General features: G+C 44.7%; 1 protein-coding gene across 2 annotated transcripts in view; it reads right to left on the reverse strand.

The window, feature by feature from the left end:
• LOC120920587 (NACHT, LRR and PYD domains-containing protein 3-like) overlaps nucleotides 1-18,963 on the reverse strand; it is a 223,805-nt gene that overhangs the window by 148,827 nt on the left and 56,015 nt on the right. Inside the window, exons 11-12 of one of the 2 annotated variants that reach the window (XM_040332738.1) lie at nucleotides 17,299-17,463; nucleotides 13,800-14,228 (exon numbers count right to left, since the gene is read on the reverse strand). The exons of the other annotated variant lie outside the window; for it this stretch is intronic. Coding sequence (XP_040188672.1) covers nucleotides 14,108-14,228; nucleotides 17,299-17,463 — 286 coding nt within the window. The 3' untranslated portion in view covers nucleotides 13,800-14,107. Of the gene's footprint in view, nucleotides 1-13,799; nucleotides 14,229-17,298; nucleotides 17,464-18,963 lie in introns of those variants that run through there. 2 annotated transcript variants of the gene reach the window in all.

Genomic DNA, 18,963 nt, shown 5'->3' on the forward strand with positions numbered 1-18,963 from the left:
CTCTTCTACATATTTTTGGTAAAAAAAAAAAAAAAACGCAATAAGCGTATATTGATACTGGTTTTCCCAAAAGTTATAGCATCTACAATATAGGGGATAGATTTATGGGATTTTTATAAAAAAAAAATGTATTTACTAGTAATAGCGGTGATCAGAGATTTTTAGCAGGACTGCGACATTGCGTCGGACAGATCGGACACTTTTGACACATTTTTGGGACCATTGACATCTATACAGCGATCAGTGCTATACAAATGCACTGATTACTGTATAAATGTCACTGGCAGGGGTTAACACTAGGGGGCGATCAAGGGGTTAACTGTGTTCCCCATGTGTTTTTATAACTGTGGGGGGGAGGGGACTGACAAGAGCTGCTGACATATCGCTTTTCCTAACTAGTAGGAACAGACGATCTGTCTCCCCTCCCCTGATTGGCTGAGGAGACCTATCCGTCACCTCACAGCTGTCCCTGTTTCCAAGCTCCCCTCTTATGATTGGCTGAGGAGACCTGTCACTCCCTTTAGAGCTGTCCCGCCTTCCATCTGCTTTGCTGTAATTGGCTAAAAGAACTTGTCACTCACCTCACAGCAGTTACCTCAGGTATTTCTACCTCACAACTACTCCCCTGTCACCCTCTTATATTTATAACCTCAAATGTTCCACCTCTTAACCACTCTGTGGGAATTGGCTGGGGTGGCCTGTCACTCACCTTACAGTACCCAGCTGTCCCTTCAGGTGTTCCCGCCTCTCAGCTCCTCTCCTGTGATTGGCTGGGCAGTCTCGTCACTCACCTCACAGTTCTGAGGTTCCCACATGTGTTCCCGCCTCTGAGCTCCTCTCCTGTGATTGGCTGAGCCCTCCTATCACGCCCCTCACAGTTCTCTGCAGTTCCCTCATGTGTTCCCGCCTCTCAGCTCCTCCCCTGTGATTGGCTGAGCCCTCCTATCACACCCCTCACAGTTCTCAGCAGCTCCCTTATGTGTTCCTGCCTCTCAGTTCCTCTCCTGTGATTGGCTGAGCAGTCCTGTCACTTCCCTCACAGTTCTCTGCAGCTCCCTCATGTGTTCTCACCTCCCAGCTCCTCCCCTGTGATTGGCTGAGCCCTTCTGTCACTCACCTCCCAGTTTTGAGGTTCCCTCATGTGTTCCCGCCTCTCAGCTCCTCTCCTGTGATTGGCTGAGCCCTCCTATCACTCACCTCACAGTTCTCAGCAGCTTCCTCTCATGTGTTCCCGCCTCTCAGCTCCTCTTCTGTGATTGGCTGAGCAGTCCTGTCACTTCCCTCACAGTTCTCTGCAGCTCCCTCATGTGTTCTCACCTCCCAGCTCCTCCCCTGTGATTGGCTGAGCCCTTCTGTCACTCACCTCCCAGTTTTGAGGTTCCCTCATGTGTTCCCGCCTCTCAGCTCCTCTCCTGTGATTGGCTGAGCCCTCCTATCACTCACCTCACAGTTCTCAGCAGCTTCCTCTCATGTGTTCCCGCCTCTCAGCTCCTCTCCTGTGATTGGCTGAGCAGTCCTGTCACTCCCCTCACAGTTCTCAGCAGCTCCCTCATGTGTTCTCACCTCTCAGCTCCTCCCCTGTAATTGGCTCAGCCCTTCTGTCACTCACCTCCCAGTTTTGAGGTTCCCTCATGTGTTCCCGCCTCTCAGCTCCTCTCCTGTGATTGGCTGAGCCCTCCTATCACTCACCTCACAGTTCTCAGCAGCTTCCTCTCATGTGTTCCCACCTCTCAGCTCCTCTCCTGTGATTGGCTGAGCAGTCCTGTCACTTCCCTCACAGTTCTCTGCAGCTCCCTCATGTGTTCTCACCTCCCAGCTCCTCCCCTGTGATTGGCTGAGCCCTTCTGTCACTCACCTACCAGTTTTGAGGTTCCCTCATGTGTTCCCGCCTCTCAGCTCCTCTCCTGTGATTGGCTGAGCCCTCCTATCACTCACCTCACAGTTCTCAGCAGCTTCCTCTCATGTGTTCCCGCCTCTCAGCTCCTCTCCTGTGATTGGCTGAGCAGTCCTGTCACTCCCCTCACAGTTCTCAGCAGCTCCCTCATGTGTTCTCACCTCCCAGCTCCTCCCCTGTAATTGGCTCAGCCCTTCTGTCACTCACCTCCCAGTTTTGAGGTTCCCTCATGTGTTCCCGCCTCTCAGCTCCTCTCCTGTGATTGGCTGAGCCCTCCTATCACTCACCTCATAGTTCTCAGCAGCTCCCTCTCATGTGTGCTCACCTCTCAGCTCCTCCCCTGTGATTGGCTGAGCCCTCCTGTCACTCACCTCCCAGTTCTCTGCAGTTCCCTCATGTGTTATTGCCTCTCAGCTCCTCTCCTGTGATTGGCTGAGCCCTCCTGTCACTTACCTCACAGCCCACAACTGCCCCTTCATGTGTTCCCGCTTCTCAGCTCCTCTCCTGTGATTAGCTGAGCAGTCCTCTTCCTCAGGCAGACCCACTCTGTACAGAAATGTTCTCTCTCTGGTCAGGGCTGAGGGGAGGAAAATGGCCGCCATGGGGTGTTAAGTACATTCTGAGATCTCCATGTGTATTAAAACAATCTAAACGGGGCGGAACTGCAGAAAATTAACCAGTCGGGCTGGAACCAATCACTATACGCTTATTGCGATTTTTTATTTGTTTTTACCAAAAATATGTAGAATACATATAGGCCTAAACTGAGAATTTTTTTTTTTTTTTTTAATTGGGATATTTATTATAGCAAAAAGTAAAAAATATTGTGTTGTTTTTTTTAAATTGTCGCTCTATTTTTTTGTTTATAGCGCAAAAAATAAAAACCGCAGAGGTGATCAAATACCACCAAAAGAAAAATATGTAGAATACATATCGTCCTAAACTGAGAAATTGTTTTTTTTTTTTATTTATTTTTTTAAATGGGATATTTATTATAGCAAAAAGTAAAAAATATTGTTTTTTTTTCAAAATGTATGCTCTTTTTTTGTTTATAGCGCAAAAAATAAAAACCGCAGAGGTGATCAAATACCACTAAAAGAAAGCTCTATTTGTGGGAAAAAAAGGACGTCAATTTTGTTTGGAAGGCACGTCGCACGACCGCGCAATTTTCAATTTAAAGCGACGCAGCGCTGAAAGCTGACATTTCGCCTGGGCAGGAAGGGGGTATATGTGCCCAGTAAGCAAGTGGTTAAAGCAGCACCAGCTATGAAAGTAGCAGGGCGCTACACAAATATATTTTATATGTAAACACGGGAATAAAGAAAAGGAACAATAAATAGAACCACACAGAGATAATACAAAATAAATGATGTGAGCGATATATAAAAACCTCCTAGAAATCACACAGAAGAGTAATATACAATGTAGCAGTGTGAAGATTCTCTGTAAATCATTTATTACTACTATACAATAAACAATAACAAACAATGTTTATAGTAAAAAAAAAAAAATGATTTAACAATCTTAATGAGTCTTATATGTGGCTTCAAATACCAAAGTTGCTTTATATGTAAAAAAACAACAAAAACAGAGATCTGTTAGCAGAGACAAATACAGAGAGATTCACCTACAAATCTCTCTTATTACACATCTGTGTGATCCATCCTGTGCCATGTACTACTCCTTCTGTTATATAGGGTTACATTTCATCTTACCTTAAATGCCAGATGTGAATGAGGAAGTTCTGAGCACAAACAACAAGATGGAGAATATTGGGTGGGGAAGAAATGATCGGAATGTGCTTTCTTTCTACTTTCAGTTTCACTTTAAGCACATCCAATCTGCACTGACTTTCTTGCCATGTTAAGAACACAGACAGGGCAGGTTATCCGAGAGCTCAGATTCAGCTTCTGATTTTGATTGATTGAAGAGATGTCACCCATCGCTTAAAGTGTAACTCCACTCTTGTGGGGGGAAAAAAATGGCAAATAAAAATAAATAATATAGCATATAAAATTGCTACAAACATCATATTGTAGTTGGATGTTATTAAAAATTCCCTTTCCTTTTCAATCCACAGCTCTGTAATTTTCTGTGGCAACCTGGAGGTGTTCTGTACACAATGGGGTAGATTCAGGTACCTGTTACGGCGGCGTATCTCCAGATACGCCGCCGTGATTTCAAATCTGCGTCGGCGTTTCGTTACGCCGATTCACAAAGGCAGTTAGGCTTCCTCCACCGACGTAACTTGATTGCGGCGGCGTAGAATTGTGTGCAATATCACTTTGGCCGCTAGGGGCGCTTCCAATGTTGCCGGTGTAGATTATGCTAATTACCTAGATACGCCGATTCACAAACGTACGTGTGTCCCGGCGGTAGTTTTTTACGTCGTTTGCGTAACTCGTTTTCGTCGTAACGCTGCTCCTGCTATTAGGAGGCGCAGCCAATGTTAAGTATGGACATCGTTCCTGCGTCGAAATTTTTTAATTTTACGTCGTTTGCGGGAAACTCGTCCGTGAATGGGGCTGGACGCCATTTACGTTCACGTCGAAACCAATGACGTCCTTGCGACGTCATTTAGCGCAATGCACGTCGGGAAATTTTAGGGACGTCGCATGCGCAGTACGTTCGGCGCGATCCACGCCCCCTACCTGGATCATTTGAATTAGGCGCGCTTGCGCCGGGGGATTTACGCTACGCCGCCGCAACTTACGGAGCAAGTGCTTTGTGAATCCAGCACTTTCTCCTTTATGTTACGGCGGCGTAGCGTAAATACGATACGCTGCGCCGCCGTTTAAATTGCCCGCACCTACCTGAATCCACCCCAGAATGTATACAAATAACCCCCCCCCCCCTAAAATGTCATTTCCTGCTTATGTGATTGGCTCAATGATTTTTCCCAGAAGTCTGCACTAAAATACAAGTCCGATTTTGGCCAGCCCCTGCAAAAGAAATGTCATTTTTCGGTGAAATACTCCAAAAGGGAAATTACGTCTAAAGGGATGCAGACCCTGCCACTTTCTTCATTAGAACCCTGCAGGTGCAGCAGCTGATTGATAATTATAAGGTCACTCCCATACAGATTCACTGAGCACATGGACACAGACAAGCAAACAGCTATTTATTCAGAATAACAAAAGGTAGGACTATGCAACAAAGTTTGTTACTATCCCTGTAGGGTGACCACGTGTCCCGGATTGCCCGCATTTTGCAGGTCTGTCCCAGGTCCCGGGCACCTTCATTCCAGGACAATACAGTGTCCTGGAATGAAACTGACACAGCCACCCCCCTCCCCTCTATCTGTTGCCCCTAGGGTGACCACGTGTCCCAGATTGCCCGGGACAGTACCGCATTTTGCAGGTCTCTCTCGGGCACCTTCATTTCAGGACAATACAGTGTGAAACTGACACAGCAACCCCCCCCCCCCCCCCCCTGGGCCAATCTGATGCCCCCAAAAAAGGCCGCCACATCACTGCTTTACTCACTGACAGTAATTGTCCTGTCTGGGAATGCCTGGAGAAGCACAATCCCCGCCCCCTGCTTGTGATTGAAGAAGTCATAAATCCCACTCTTATGTCTTATTCGTTACAGCACAAGCTGATTTTTTGGAAGGGGGGGGGGTGTCCCTGAAAGGCAGTTTGGAAATGTGGTCACCCTAGTGTAGTGGTCAGTGTAGGGATCAGGTAGGTCACACACCCCTCCCCCTCCTCATATACACACACCCCTCCCCCTCCTCATATACACATACTGACCCCTCCCCCTCCTCATATACACACACCCTTACCCCCCCTCCTCATACACACACACCGCTCCTCCTCCTCCTCATATACACACACCCCTCCCCCTCATATACACACACCCTTACCCCCCCTCCTCATATACACACACCCTTACCCCCCCTCCTCATATACACACCCTGACCCCTCCCCTCCTCATGTACACACACCCCGACCCCTCCCCTCCTCATATACACACCCTGACCCCTCCCCTCCTCATATACACACCCTGACCCCTCCCCTCCTCATATACACACACCCTGACCCCTCCCCTCCTCATGTACACACACCCCGACCCCTCCCCTTCTCATATACACACTCTGACCCCTCCCCTCCTCATATACACACACCCTGACCCCTCCCCTCCTCATATACACACACCCTGACCCCTCCCCTTCTCATATACACACCCCCTCCCCCTTCTCCTTATATACACACCCTGACCCCTCCTCATATACACACACCCTGACCCCTCCCCCTCCACATATACACACACCCTGACCCTCCCCTTCTCATATACACACTCTGACCGCTCCTCATATACACACCCTGACCCCTCCCATCCTCATATACACACATTCTGACCACTCCCCTCCTCATATACACACACCCTGACCCCTCCCCTCCTCATATACACACACCCTGACCCCTCCCCTCCTCATATACACACCCTGACTCCTCCCCCTCCTCATATACACACACCCTCCCCCTCATATACACACACCCTGACCCCTCCTCATATACACACACCCTGACCCCTCCCCTCCTCATATACACACACCCTGACCCCTCCCCTCCTCATAAACACACACCCTGACCCCTCCCCTCCTCATGTACATACACCCTGACCCCTACCCTCCTCATATACACACTCTGACCCATCCTCATATACACACCCCTCCCCTCCTCCTTATATACACACCCTGACCCCTCCTCATATACACACACCCTGACCCTCCCCTTCTCATATACACACTCTGACCGCTCCTCATATACACACCCTGACCCCTCCCCTCCTCATATACACACACCCTGACCCCTCCCCTCCTCATATACACACACCCTGACCCCTCCCCTCCTCATATACACGCACCCTGACCCCTCCCCTCCTCATATACACACCATGAAACCTCCCCTCCTTATATACACACACCCTGACCTCTCCCCTCCTCATATACACACACCCTGACCCCTCCTCATATACACACACCCTGACCCCTCCTCATATACACACCCTGCCCTCTCCCCCTCCTCATATACACACACCCTGACCCCTCCTGCCCCCATAGCAATCTGCTTGCTATTGGGGGCACTCGGCAGGGGGGAGGAGCCAGGAGCAGCGGCGAGGGACCCGAGAAGAAGGACAGAGCAGGTAAGTATAACATGTTTGTGATTTAAAGAAAAAGCAAATCAGCCTTTAATGTCACTTTAACTTGTAAGGACAGGAATACATAGGCTATCATTGCTGACCAGGGCACTGGTCCTCCAGTATGGGGCCTGGCCCTGCCAATTTTGCAGGGGGGGGGGGGCTGAAGTTAAGAGGGGACTCCCAACTTCTGGGCACCTCTGTAATAATCCCCACTCTACAGCTCTGGGCGTCGGAGGCTGAAAAAACCCTGGGGGGGAGAGGAATAGACAGCTGATCCTGTCCCTCTGCAACTCTGTCCCGGCCAGCAATGTATGGATGCCGGCTCTTTAGCTATGCACTGGTTTGACAGAGAGGCGGGTCTGGGTAGCAGTCCCGCCCCTACCCGACATCACACTCTCATTTTGACAGGTGAAGTCTCTCATTGGGGCTGCACAGTGCACATCCAGCTGATTTTCTAGCCAATATCTGGCTGTACTGGATGTCTTATTGAGAGAGAAATTGGCTCGTAGTCAATAGCATTATGTGGGACAAATCACCTATGTGGCGGGATAGTGGGACAACGGTGTCAAAGCGGGAAAGTCCCACCCAATCTGGGACTGTTGGAAGGTATGCGGGCCCCATTTGTTCAGTGGGGGGCAGAAAGGGAATTATTCATTAGCTTTTGGGTATGGCCATGTAATCTGCTATGTGCTACATTTCCTGACAATTAAATTAAAGTGTGAGCCTGCCCTAGGCTAAGCCTAACCTAAAAGAATTAATAAAATCTAATTGGTGTTCTCTAAAGCCTTTTTTTTTGTGTTTTTATTAAAACATAATAGTCATGCAAACAATAATTTCTCAGATAGAAAGGTTTTTTTTTTTTTGCAGCCAAACCACACAAGGTATGACATACAAAATATAAAATTTTATTGTACAAAATTATCTTTAAAAGACATATAAAAGAAACACATATCAATGCTCTGACAATGTTATAAAATATGTTTCTACAACCCTGATAGTTTTCAGACACTACTACATGTATTGCGAATACTGGCTTTTGGCAAAATGTCTTACTAACAAAAAATCCCCAACCCGTTTCAATTGGTTTCCACAATCTTCATCAGTGGTAACAGGGGCATCCGGGTATAAAACAAAGAAGTACATAATAATAACATAGTACAGTGATATAATTAAAATCCTCACACATTAAGGATAGTCTATTGTTTACATACTGGCATAATAAGTTAGAGCCTTTAAAAAAAAGTATGTTTTTTTTTTTTTTAAATCATACTTACCTAGGTGAATGCAGTATCGATGCAATGCGCCATTTGTCCCCCACTGGCTCTAAGGGCATAGCTCCCAACTGTCCCTGAATTTGAGGGACTGTCCCTGATTTGGGGCTATGTCCCTCTGTCCCTTATTCCTCCTCATTTGTCCCTCATTTTGGTCTGATCTATACAGATGTATATAAAATGTACTTTTTATCTATCAAAAAGTGTTTCCCAGTGCTAAACCTTTCATCTGATTTCTAAATGGCTGCATTTGTACATTTTAAAAGCCAATATAAAGGAGTAGGGGTTGAAAAAAGTCCTTGTGGATTACATTTTTTTTTTGGTAATTCTCCTTTAAGGGGGTGTGGCAGGGGGCGTGTCCTATGCCTACATACGTTTGTTAGTAGGTGTCCCTCATTCCCATCTCAAAATGTTGGGAGGTGTGCAAGGGTGAGGACTGAACAATAAAACATAAAACACTACCAATCATTCTGTGATCCTTGAGCAGAGGCGGCCGCTCACTGGAGCGATTGGCTGTGAAGGGGGTGGAAGCGGCCGGCTCAAGCTCTCAGCAGCTCACTGAGAGGCTGATCCAGGTGCCGGGCTCTGTGATGCCAGTCGATAGTGGACTTTAGCCTGCTGTCAGCTGAAAATGGGTCACAGGAATGCAGAACGAACTACACTCCTGTGATCTACAGCCAAACAATGCTGAATTCCAATTGCAGCACCAGAAAGCCCACAAGGGTCCTAGCCTCAGACAAAAGAGGCCATGGTGACTGACCATGGTCAGTCTGGGTGGAGCGAACACCCATGGCATTATGTGTGCAAAAATATATAATGCAATAAATGTACATCCAAATCTGCATCTTAAAGTAGGGTGACCAGACATCCCCGGTTTCCGGGGACAGTCCCCACCCAGCAGTAGCTGGGGGCCCGAAGTGTATTATTTGGCAGGCTGTGAGGCGGAGCGCGGCATAGGGCAGAAAGCCGATGATTGCCGCCATTACTAGTAAAAAAAAATATGTTCCCGGATTTCATTTTAAAAATCTGGTCAATTTATCTTAAAGTGGAGGTGCGTCCCCCTCCAAAAATTAAAAGCCAGCAGCTACGCATACTGTAGCTGCTGACTTTTAATATTAGGCCCCTCACCTGTCCTGGAATCCAGCGATCTCGGCATGGCAGCTTATTTTCCCATCAGCTATCAGGTGCTGCCGCCGCCATTGCCTATAAGCGAACCCGGCAGTGAAGCATTGCGGCTTCACAACCAGGTCCCTATTCAGGGCCGTCTTAATAGCATCATGGGCCCCTGGGCAAAGTAATGCTCTGGGGCCCCTACAACGATGACAGTGCAGAAAAACAGACATCAAGAAGGTAGGAGGCAGACTGCCCCCCTATGTATCTATCACTCTCAGTACCATCATGGGGCCCCCAATTTCGGGGCAGTGTGGGCTCAAGGTAAAGCTGCTTTCGGGAAAGTGCAGGGGCCCCTCATGCAGCTGGGGCCTCTGGGCAGTGCCCAGATGTTCCCTCTCATTAATACAGCCCTGTCCCTATTGCGCATGCGCAAAGTGCGCTACACTCTCTTACTGACCCAGAAGCGGGGGAAGGAGGAGACCGGACTTCTGATGTACCGCGGTAAGGTCTGATGGAAGTAGGGACAGGGTATCTGTCAAATACAGGTACCCGCTCCCCCCCAAAAGGTGCCAAACATGGCACCAGAGGGGGGAGGAGACAGATGAGCAAACGTTCCACTTTTGGGTGGAACTTCACTTTAAACACCTCAGCCCCCTTCATGACCAGGCCATCTTTTGCTATGCGCTAATTTAACTGCCAAATCCTCGGTCATGCAACACTGTACACAAACTAGATTTATATCATTTTTTCACACAAAGAAAGCTTTCTTTTGGTAGTACAGTGGAACCTTTATTTAAGAGTAACTTGATTTGAGAGCTTTTTGATTTGCGAGCAACTTTTTTTTATTTTTATTCTGACTCAGTTTGCAAGTGTTGACTCGCAAGATGAGCAGAATTCAAGCTAAATATGCCTCATTTGACCTGAGGCACGGGGGGCAGGAGCCGGGAAAAGCCGAACATTGGCCTGCAGTACCTCATTTGGTCTTAGGTACGGGGGCGCAGGAAACAAGCCCTTTTGGCCGTTTCGGCGCTCTCTGGTGCCCCTCCACCTCTGTCCGCCTTCGGTATTGCATCCCATTGAAGTCAATGCGGAACAAATAATTTTTTTATTTCAATGGGGACACTCGCTTTGATATGCGAGTACTTTGGATTACAAGCATTCTCCATTATGCTCGTAATCCGAGGTTCAACTGTTTTTTTTTATCACTGGGTTTTTAATATTTTATTATATAAATGAAAAACAAAACTTAAAAAAAAATATATATTTTTTTCTTTCTGTTATAAAACATTTCCAATAAATAAAAAAATCATAGTTCTTCATACATATAAGCTGAAATGTATTCTGCTACAAGTCTTTGGTCAAATAAAATTCTAATAAGTACATATTAATTGTTTTTTGTAAAAGTTATAGCATCTATAAAAATATATATATATTTTTTTTACATTAGTAATGGTGGTGATCAGAGGGGACAAGGTTTTCTTCCCCTCAATCCTGGCCGGTGGTTGTGGGGGTCTTTGGGCAGGGGGCTTATTGGAATTATGATGCCTCCTTTAACAAGGGGGCCCCAGATCCTGGCCCCCCACATGAGCTGCCGACGTTCATTATGATTCACACTGGATTTACTTCGGAGGACATTTTGTGTTTTTATTTATTTATGAAACTTTTTTTCACATAAGTGGATGCTGGTATCTTATGGGGCCCTTGTTAAAGGGGCTTCCAGATTTCAACAAGCCCCCCATTTGCAGCCCTTGTCCACATCAACATGGTGACAAGGTGCTTTTGGGGAGCCCTCCTACCACAAAGCACCCCTTATGTTGAGGGCATGTTGCCTGGTATGGTTCAGAGGGGGGACTCGCTAGCCGCCCCTCCCTTTCCTTGCATGCCAGGCTGTGTGCTCGGATAAGGGTCTGGTATGGATTGTTCTTAAAGGGGTTGTAAACCCTTGTTTTAAAAAAAAATCATATCATACTTACCTCCACTGTGCAGTTCGTTTTTCACAGAGTGGCCCTGGTCCGCCTCTTCTGGGGTCCCCCGGAGTCGCTGGTAGCTCCTCCCCGCATCAGCTGTCCACATTGGAGAAGCGCTCTCCTTGGTGGACACCTGTGCGGGTGTGCTACTGAGTCTTGCTTCTGCGTGTATTCACACAGAAACCAGGACTCAGCCCCGCCCCCCCCCGGCGCCTGCATCATTGGATTTGATTGACAGTAGCGGGAACCAATAGCTGTGCTGCTATCAATCTATCCAATCAAGAGCCGAGATAACGGGAAGAGAGGTAGAGTGTGTCTCCGCCATTGGAAGGAATGGACTCAGGTGAGTAAAACGGGGGGCTGGTCAGTGTTAGAAGTTTTTTCACCTTAATGCATAGGATGCATTAAGGTGAAAAAGCATTAGGGTTTACAACTCCTTTAATTTAGGTGTGGAGTCCACCTTAAAATCCATACCAGACCCAAAGGGCCTGATATGAATTGGAGGGGAACCCCACACAGTTTTTTTGCTTCAAACTTCAATTGCTGGCAATTTTTTTCTTTAGTTTACATTCAGCTGTCAACGGGGAATCCCACTGACAGCTGATTAGTCGTCAGTTTTTAAGGACACAGGCGGTTAGCTTGCTTCTTAACAACCAGCTATACAATGCTAAACACCAGGAAGACACTGGCACAACAACAGAAAAATTCTGGAAAAAACGCTCAAATGAGTGTTCTTTATCCAGTGTTTTTTTGTGATTTTTTTAAACCACTTCAGCCCCGGATTGTTTTACCCTCCCAATGACCACACCATTGTTTGCAATACGTCACTGCCTTACTTTAACTGACGATTGCGCTGTCGTGCAACATTGTTCCCTAACAAAATTGACATCCTTTTCCCCCCACAAATATAGTTTTTTTTGTGGTATTTGATCACCTCTGCAGTTTTTATTTTTTGCACTATAAACAAAAAAATAGCGACAATATTTTTTCCTTTTTTGATATCATACATACCCAATAAAAATATGTAAAAAAAAAAAATTTCTTCATCAATTTAGGCCAATATGTATTCTGCTACATATTTTTGGTTAAAAATTACAATAAGCGTATATTGATTGGTTTATGCAAAAGTTATCACGTCTACAAAATAAAGTATATTTTTATGGCATTTTTCTGTTATTTTTACTGGTAATGATGGTGATCAGTGATTTTTAGCTGGACTGCGACATTGCGCCGGACAAATTGGACGCTAATGCCTTGTACACACTCAGATGGGGCTACAGACGATCGGAATATCCAATGGAAAAGGTCAGACGGACTTTTTCCATCGGATATTCCGATCGTCTGTAGCCCCATCTGAGTTTTTTCATCGGATATTCCGAGGAATTCCGTCTGAGTTTAGATATAGAACATGTTCTATTTTACTCCGATGGAATTCCGTCGGAATTCCGATGTGATTTGGCTGGGCAAAAGCCAGATCGTGGGTGTAACGGAAAGGGCCCGTGGGACCCAGAAGCTCTTAGAAAGTATGAGATACTCCTGTGTTAGCTTCCGCGATTCCTCTTATGTGTAGATCACCCTGTGTCTCTAATAGGAGCACAGGGTGACCAAGAACCCCACTATGATCTGTGCTAGTCAGATTTAATCTGGTATACATTGTATATATTGTATGTATATTGTGTGTTGACTGTTGTGTACTATAAACCTTGCTGTGATGAGGTAGGGTGTGATTGCATTCTATTGTCTCTCGAAGTAATTAAGTCTGCTACTGTGATAATGTGTATTGTAAGTTAACAGACAGCCTAAGGGTCAGGTGTCTGAGTCATTAGCTGTAGTTAATTAGCTCATGTAAATTAGATCAGGTCCCGGAGCCAGAGTGTCTGCAAAGAGATGTATTGAGGATCATGTGTATTGGGGGGGGGGGGCTTGTTAGGTAACTATTTGTGTGATGTTGTGGGTGGAGTTGGGTCATTGTTCATTTGGTTACTGCAGTATTCTAAATTGTATATAAGAGCCTGTATTTCTCAATAAAAAGGTTCAGACCTGCTTGAACTTCATACAGAGTGTTGTCTCGTCTCTGGGGAAGAATTATTATCTTTTTCGCCTGATTGTGGCGTGTCGGTAGCTGCCTTGTGTTCGGAAAGGGAATATCCTAAACAGCTTTAACCCCTGTCCCATTTGGGGTGCCGTTACAGTGGGCATAAGTGACACTTTTTGGGGACCAGTGACACCAATACAGTGATTAGTGCTAAAAAATTTGCTGTCACTGTATAAATGACACTGTCAGGGAAGGGGTTAACATCAGGAGCAATCAAAGGGTTAAGTGTTCTCCTAGGGAATGCTTTCTAACTGTGTGGGGGATGGACTGACTCAAGGAAGAGAAGAGATCTGTGTTCCTGATTAGCATGAATCACAGATCTCTCTCTTCCTGTCTGACGGAATGATGGTCTGCCTTGTTTACATAGGCACTGGCAGACCGCTGTTCTGTCTCTCCTCATGGGTGGCCAGCGGATTTGTCCAATCACAGTGGGAGCGGGTCACCGGCAGTGCACGCATACCACTGACACGGAAGTGGCAAACAAAGTACAGGTACATTGTTTCATGCAGCCGGGCCGCCCTGCCGCAGTATATGTGTAGTGGGTGGTCTGGAAGTAGTTGAAGCTCCTAGTGTGCATGGAACCCAAATTTCCTTATCATCCAGAACAATGTCCTGGCTCCATTCACAGCTGCAGCTGAGATTCTTCCTCTGGGGTCATCATGAAAACCTTCAGTCCTGGTTTGAGGGATTCCAGATTTTTCAGCTCCCCTTTAGCTTCATCTGACAATTCAATGTTCGCAATCCTAGAAAAGAGGATAGAAATGGTCCTCAGATCTCAGCAAATAACTCTAATATGCTTTGTTCTCGGAGGTGCAATTATGAGAGATGTGTATGATTATTGTTATTTATAGTTTTTATATTATTATTCACAGATCGGACCTCCTGCCAAATGTCTGACTTTAGAACTTTCTGTAAATCCTTCAGCAGCCAATCAGGCTCTGCCTAAATTGCTGCTATGATGAGTCAGACAATGTAAAGCAGACACTGAACACAGAAGTTCAATGATTATATGAATCCACTTATACAAGAGTCACAGCTCCCAACTGTCCCTAATTTCTAGGGACTGTCCCTGATTTGGAGCAATGTCCCTCTGTCCCTCTTTCCTCCTCACTTGTCCCTCATTTTGGTCTGATCTATTTAGATGTATATAAAATACACTTTTTATCTATCAAAAAGTATTTTACAGCACTAAACCTTTCATCTGATTTCTAAATTGCTGCATTTGTAAATTCCAAAAGCCAATATAAAGGAATAGTAGTGATACAAAAAAGCACTTGTGTGTTTAACCAATCTGTTTTTTTTGTCCAATTCTCCTTTAAGGGGCGTCGAAAAGGGTGTGTCCTATACCTGCATACATTTGCTGATAGGTGTCCCTCATTGTGGATATATAGAAAAACAACTGCGCTAAAAAGTAAATAAAATAGATAAATAAATGAATATAAAACGTGAGCTGCCAGCACACACACAAACAAAGTACAAAGCAATTATAGAATATAAAGTGCAGCGCTACACAATAAAAAGGTCTAGGACAGAAATCCTAACTCGTGAGTGATATAATGAAAATAATAATATATGAATATTATGTGCAGAGTCCTTGGTCAGGAGCTCTTATTTCAAATACGGTCCCTTATGTCAAGGGCTCAGAAAGTGATTACACCTCTATTAAAGTGAACAAACAAACAAAAAAAACGTGAGTATTCAATTCACACAGCTTAAGATGTTTATAAAATAGAGTCCGCACATGTGTTCCCAATGAGTGAGTGGAATCACTAAACAGGTGTGGAGAGTGAGGTGGAATAGTTCTTAGATATACTCCAAATGCGAAAGACAGACAATTCAACTGAAGTAACAGGAATAATACTGGCTTGTCTGAAGCAATCCTCAAAGAACAAAATAAGTGAAATAGGTACTCTTACCAGCTTCGATGGACTCAAATACTAGTATTAGCAGTGAGTCAGATAAGCGTGATGGTCACTCCAGACCCTGGGCTCTGTATGGATCAATCAGCAGGGATGGTCGCTCCAATGGGAAAGATGGACCCAATCCTGGACCTGAGACCTTGCTTCTGGAACAGGAACCCAAATATGCGAGGCCAGCAATGGAAGGGCCAAGCTCATGGGACAGTGTAGTCCAAAGGAGATAAAAGAAAAGAGAAGAAAAATGCTCCCGATGGTGCAGGTCAAAAAAAAACTTTCAACAGGGGTATAGATTATACCCCTGTTGATGGCTGTTAAGCCGAAATGTGTCGGGTAGTACATCTGGTACCCCATACTGCTTTTTAATTGTATCACGTGAATTTTATCAATAAAAAGCCTTCAAAGGTTTTTTTGACCTGCACCATCGGGAGCATTTTTCTTCTTTTTTCTTTTATCTCCTTTGGACTACACTGTCCCATGAGCTTGGCCCTTCCATTGCTGGCCTCGCATATTTGGGTTCCTGTTCCAGAAGCAAGGTCTCAGGTCCAGGATTGGGTCCATCTTTCCCATTGGAGCGACCATCCCTGCTGATTGATCCATACAGAGCCCAGGGTCTGGAGTGACCATCACGCTTATCTGACTCACTGCTAATACTAGTATTTGAGTCCATCGAAGCTGGTAAGAGTACCTATTTCACTTATTTTGTTCTTTGAGGATTGCTTCAGACAAGCCAGTATTATTCCTGTTACTTCAGTTGAATTGTCTGTCTTTCGCATTTGGAGTATATCTAAGAACTATTCCACCTCACTCTCCACACCTGTTTAGTGATTCCACTCACTCATTGGGAACACATGTGCGGACTCTATTTTATAAACATCTTAAGCTGTGTGAATTGAATACTCACGTTTTTTTGTTTGTTTGTTCACTTTTAATAGAGGTGTAATCACTTTCTGAGCCCTTGACATAAGGGACCGTATTTGAAATAAGAGCTCCTGACCAAGGACTCTGCACATAAAATTCATATATTATTATTTTCATTATATCACTCACGAGTTAGGATTTCTGTCCTAGACCGTTTTATTGTGTAGCGCTGCACTTTATATTCTATAGGTGTCCCTCATTCCCTTCTCAAAAGGTGGTATGCAAGAGTGTATGTTATGCTTTATAATACACCAAAACCCACACTGACTGATGGATGGAGACACACAATGACATGATGATGGACGGACAGAGACACACAATGACATGATGATGGATGGACACTGACTGATGGACGGAGACACACAATGACATAATGATGGATGGACAGAGACACACAATGACATAATGATGGATGGACAGAGACACACAATGACATGATGATGGATGGACAGAGACACAAAATGACATGATGATGGATGGACACTGACTGATGGACGGAGACACACAATGACATGATGATGGCTTTTATTAATAAAGCAATGAGGGTACTCACATAACATGAAATACAATGAACTTATCTCCATGAGCGAGAAGCTCGTTAGCCTACGTCAGCCTGAGTGCCTTTCCGGCCCTATGCGTGGCATCACGGTTAATTAATAAAAACGACTTGTTAAAAAATACTACATTATACGGATCTCCCTTCTTTTATCACTCTCCTTTGCATCCACTGAGAGACAAAGACAAGTACAGACCCACATTGGTCCAGGAATACAAGGGAGAAGCAGTCATTACAATTGTATACATATATGCGGTTGCTTCATTACTGCAATGATCATCTCTGCTCCATACAGCCCAGACATAGAGATCTCAGGAAGAGAAAAGTCACTATTACAAAGATTGGAGTCAGAATATTTACAAATTTTGGAAGTTAAACTGGGCAAAAAAATATTGTCTCAGTCAGTCCTGTTATACTCACTGAAATTCTTCTATCCGGCTTGTTGTCAGAGCTTCCATCAGATCCCTGAAATGAGGACCCTCCAGATTGTTCCCAGACAGGTTCAGTCTCCTCAGTGTCTGATTATTTCTTATTCCAGAAGCCAGGTGGGGGCAGGAACTGTCTGTCAGCTGATTAGAGGTCAATCTGTAGAAGAAGAGAAGAATGTTACCAGAAGAATTCTCTTTATTGGAATCATTTATATTAGATCACTTTATAAAAATCCAGGAAATAGAATTTTATAAGAAAAATTTTATAATGGAGTAGACCCCCCAAAATTGTCATCCATGTGTAGAGACGGTGATATCTCCATACACAGGATGACCACAGAATACCACTGACATGACTCGTATTGTGCTATAATCTCCATGTGTATGGAGCATGAATGGTATCAGCAGACTGTGTGAGCCAGAATCAGCATTGCTAGTGATTGGATGAATTGTATCTGATATTCTATTTATCTCTGCTGATAAGAGCTCTGTACCCATAGGAAGTAATGGGGCGATCCCCTGACACTGAATAGCAGATGGTAATGTCAGATGGAAGAAATTTACTGTACATAAAGCTCTGATTGCTAATTACAGTAAAATTTGATTCCCCATAATCTCATCTATTTATATAGATACCAGACTATATTTAATGTTTACCTTTTAAAGAATTTAGGGTATACTATACATGTCCCTCTGTCCCTCTTTCCTCCTCATTTGTCCCTCATTTTGGTCTGATCTATTTAGATGTATATAAAATACACTTTTTATCTATCAAAAAGTGTTTTACAGCACTAAACGTTTCATCTGATTTCTAAATTGCTGCATTTTTAAATTCCAAAAGCCAATATAAAGGAGTAGTAGTGATAAAAAAAAGCACTTGTGTGTTTAACCAATCAGTTTTTTAGTCCAATTCTCCTTTAAGGGGCGTGGAAAAGGATGTGTCCTATACCTGCATACTTTTTCTGATAGGTGTCCCTCATTCCCTTCTTAAAAGGTGGTATGCAAGAGTGTATGTTATGCTTTATAATACACCAAAACCCACACTGACTGATGGATGGAGACACACAATGACATGATGATGGATGGACAGAGACACAAAATGACATGATGATGGATGGACACTGACTGATGGACGGAGACACACAATGACATAATGATGGATGGACAGAGACACAAAATGACATGATGATGGATGGACACTGACTGATGGACGGAGACACACAATGACATGATGATGGTTTTTATTAATAAAGCAATGAGGGTACTCACATAACATAAAATACAATGAACTTATCTCCATGAGCGACAAGCTCGTTAGCTTACGTCAGCCTGAGTGCCTTTCCGTCCCTATGCGTGGCATCACGGTCACGGGACTTCACCAGGGGCACTCAGGCTATTGTAGGCTAACAAGCTCATCGCTCGTGGAGATAAGTCCATTGTATTTTATGTTATGTGAGTACCCTCATTAATAAAAATGACCTATTGTTAAAAAATACTACACTATACGGATCTCCCTTCTTTTATCACTCTCCTTTGCATCCACTGAGAGACAAAGACAAGTACAGACCCACATTGGTTCAGGAATACAAGGGAGAAGCAGTCATTACAATTGTATACATATATGCGGTTGCCTCATTACCGCAATGATCATCTCTGC

Source organism: Rana temporaria, chromosome 13 (assembly GCF_905171775.1).
Source record: "Rana temporaria chromosome 13, aRanTem1.1, whole genome shotgun sequence".
Taxonomy (NCBI): Eukaryota; Metazoa; Chordata; class Amphibia; order Anura; family Ranidae; genus Rana; species Rana temporaria.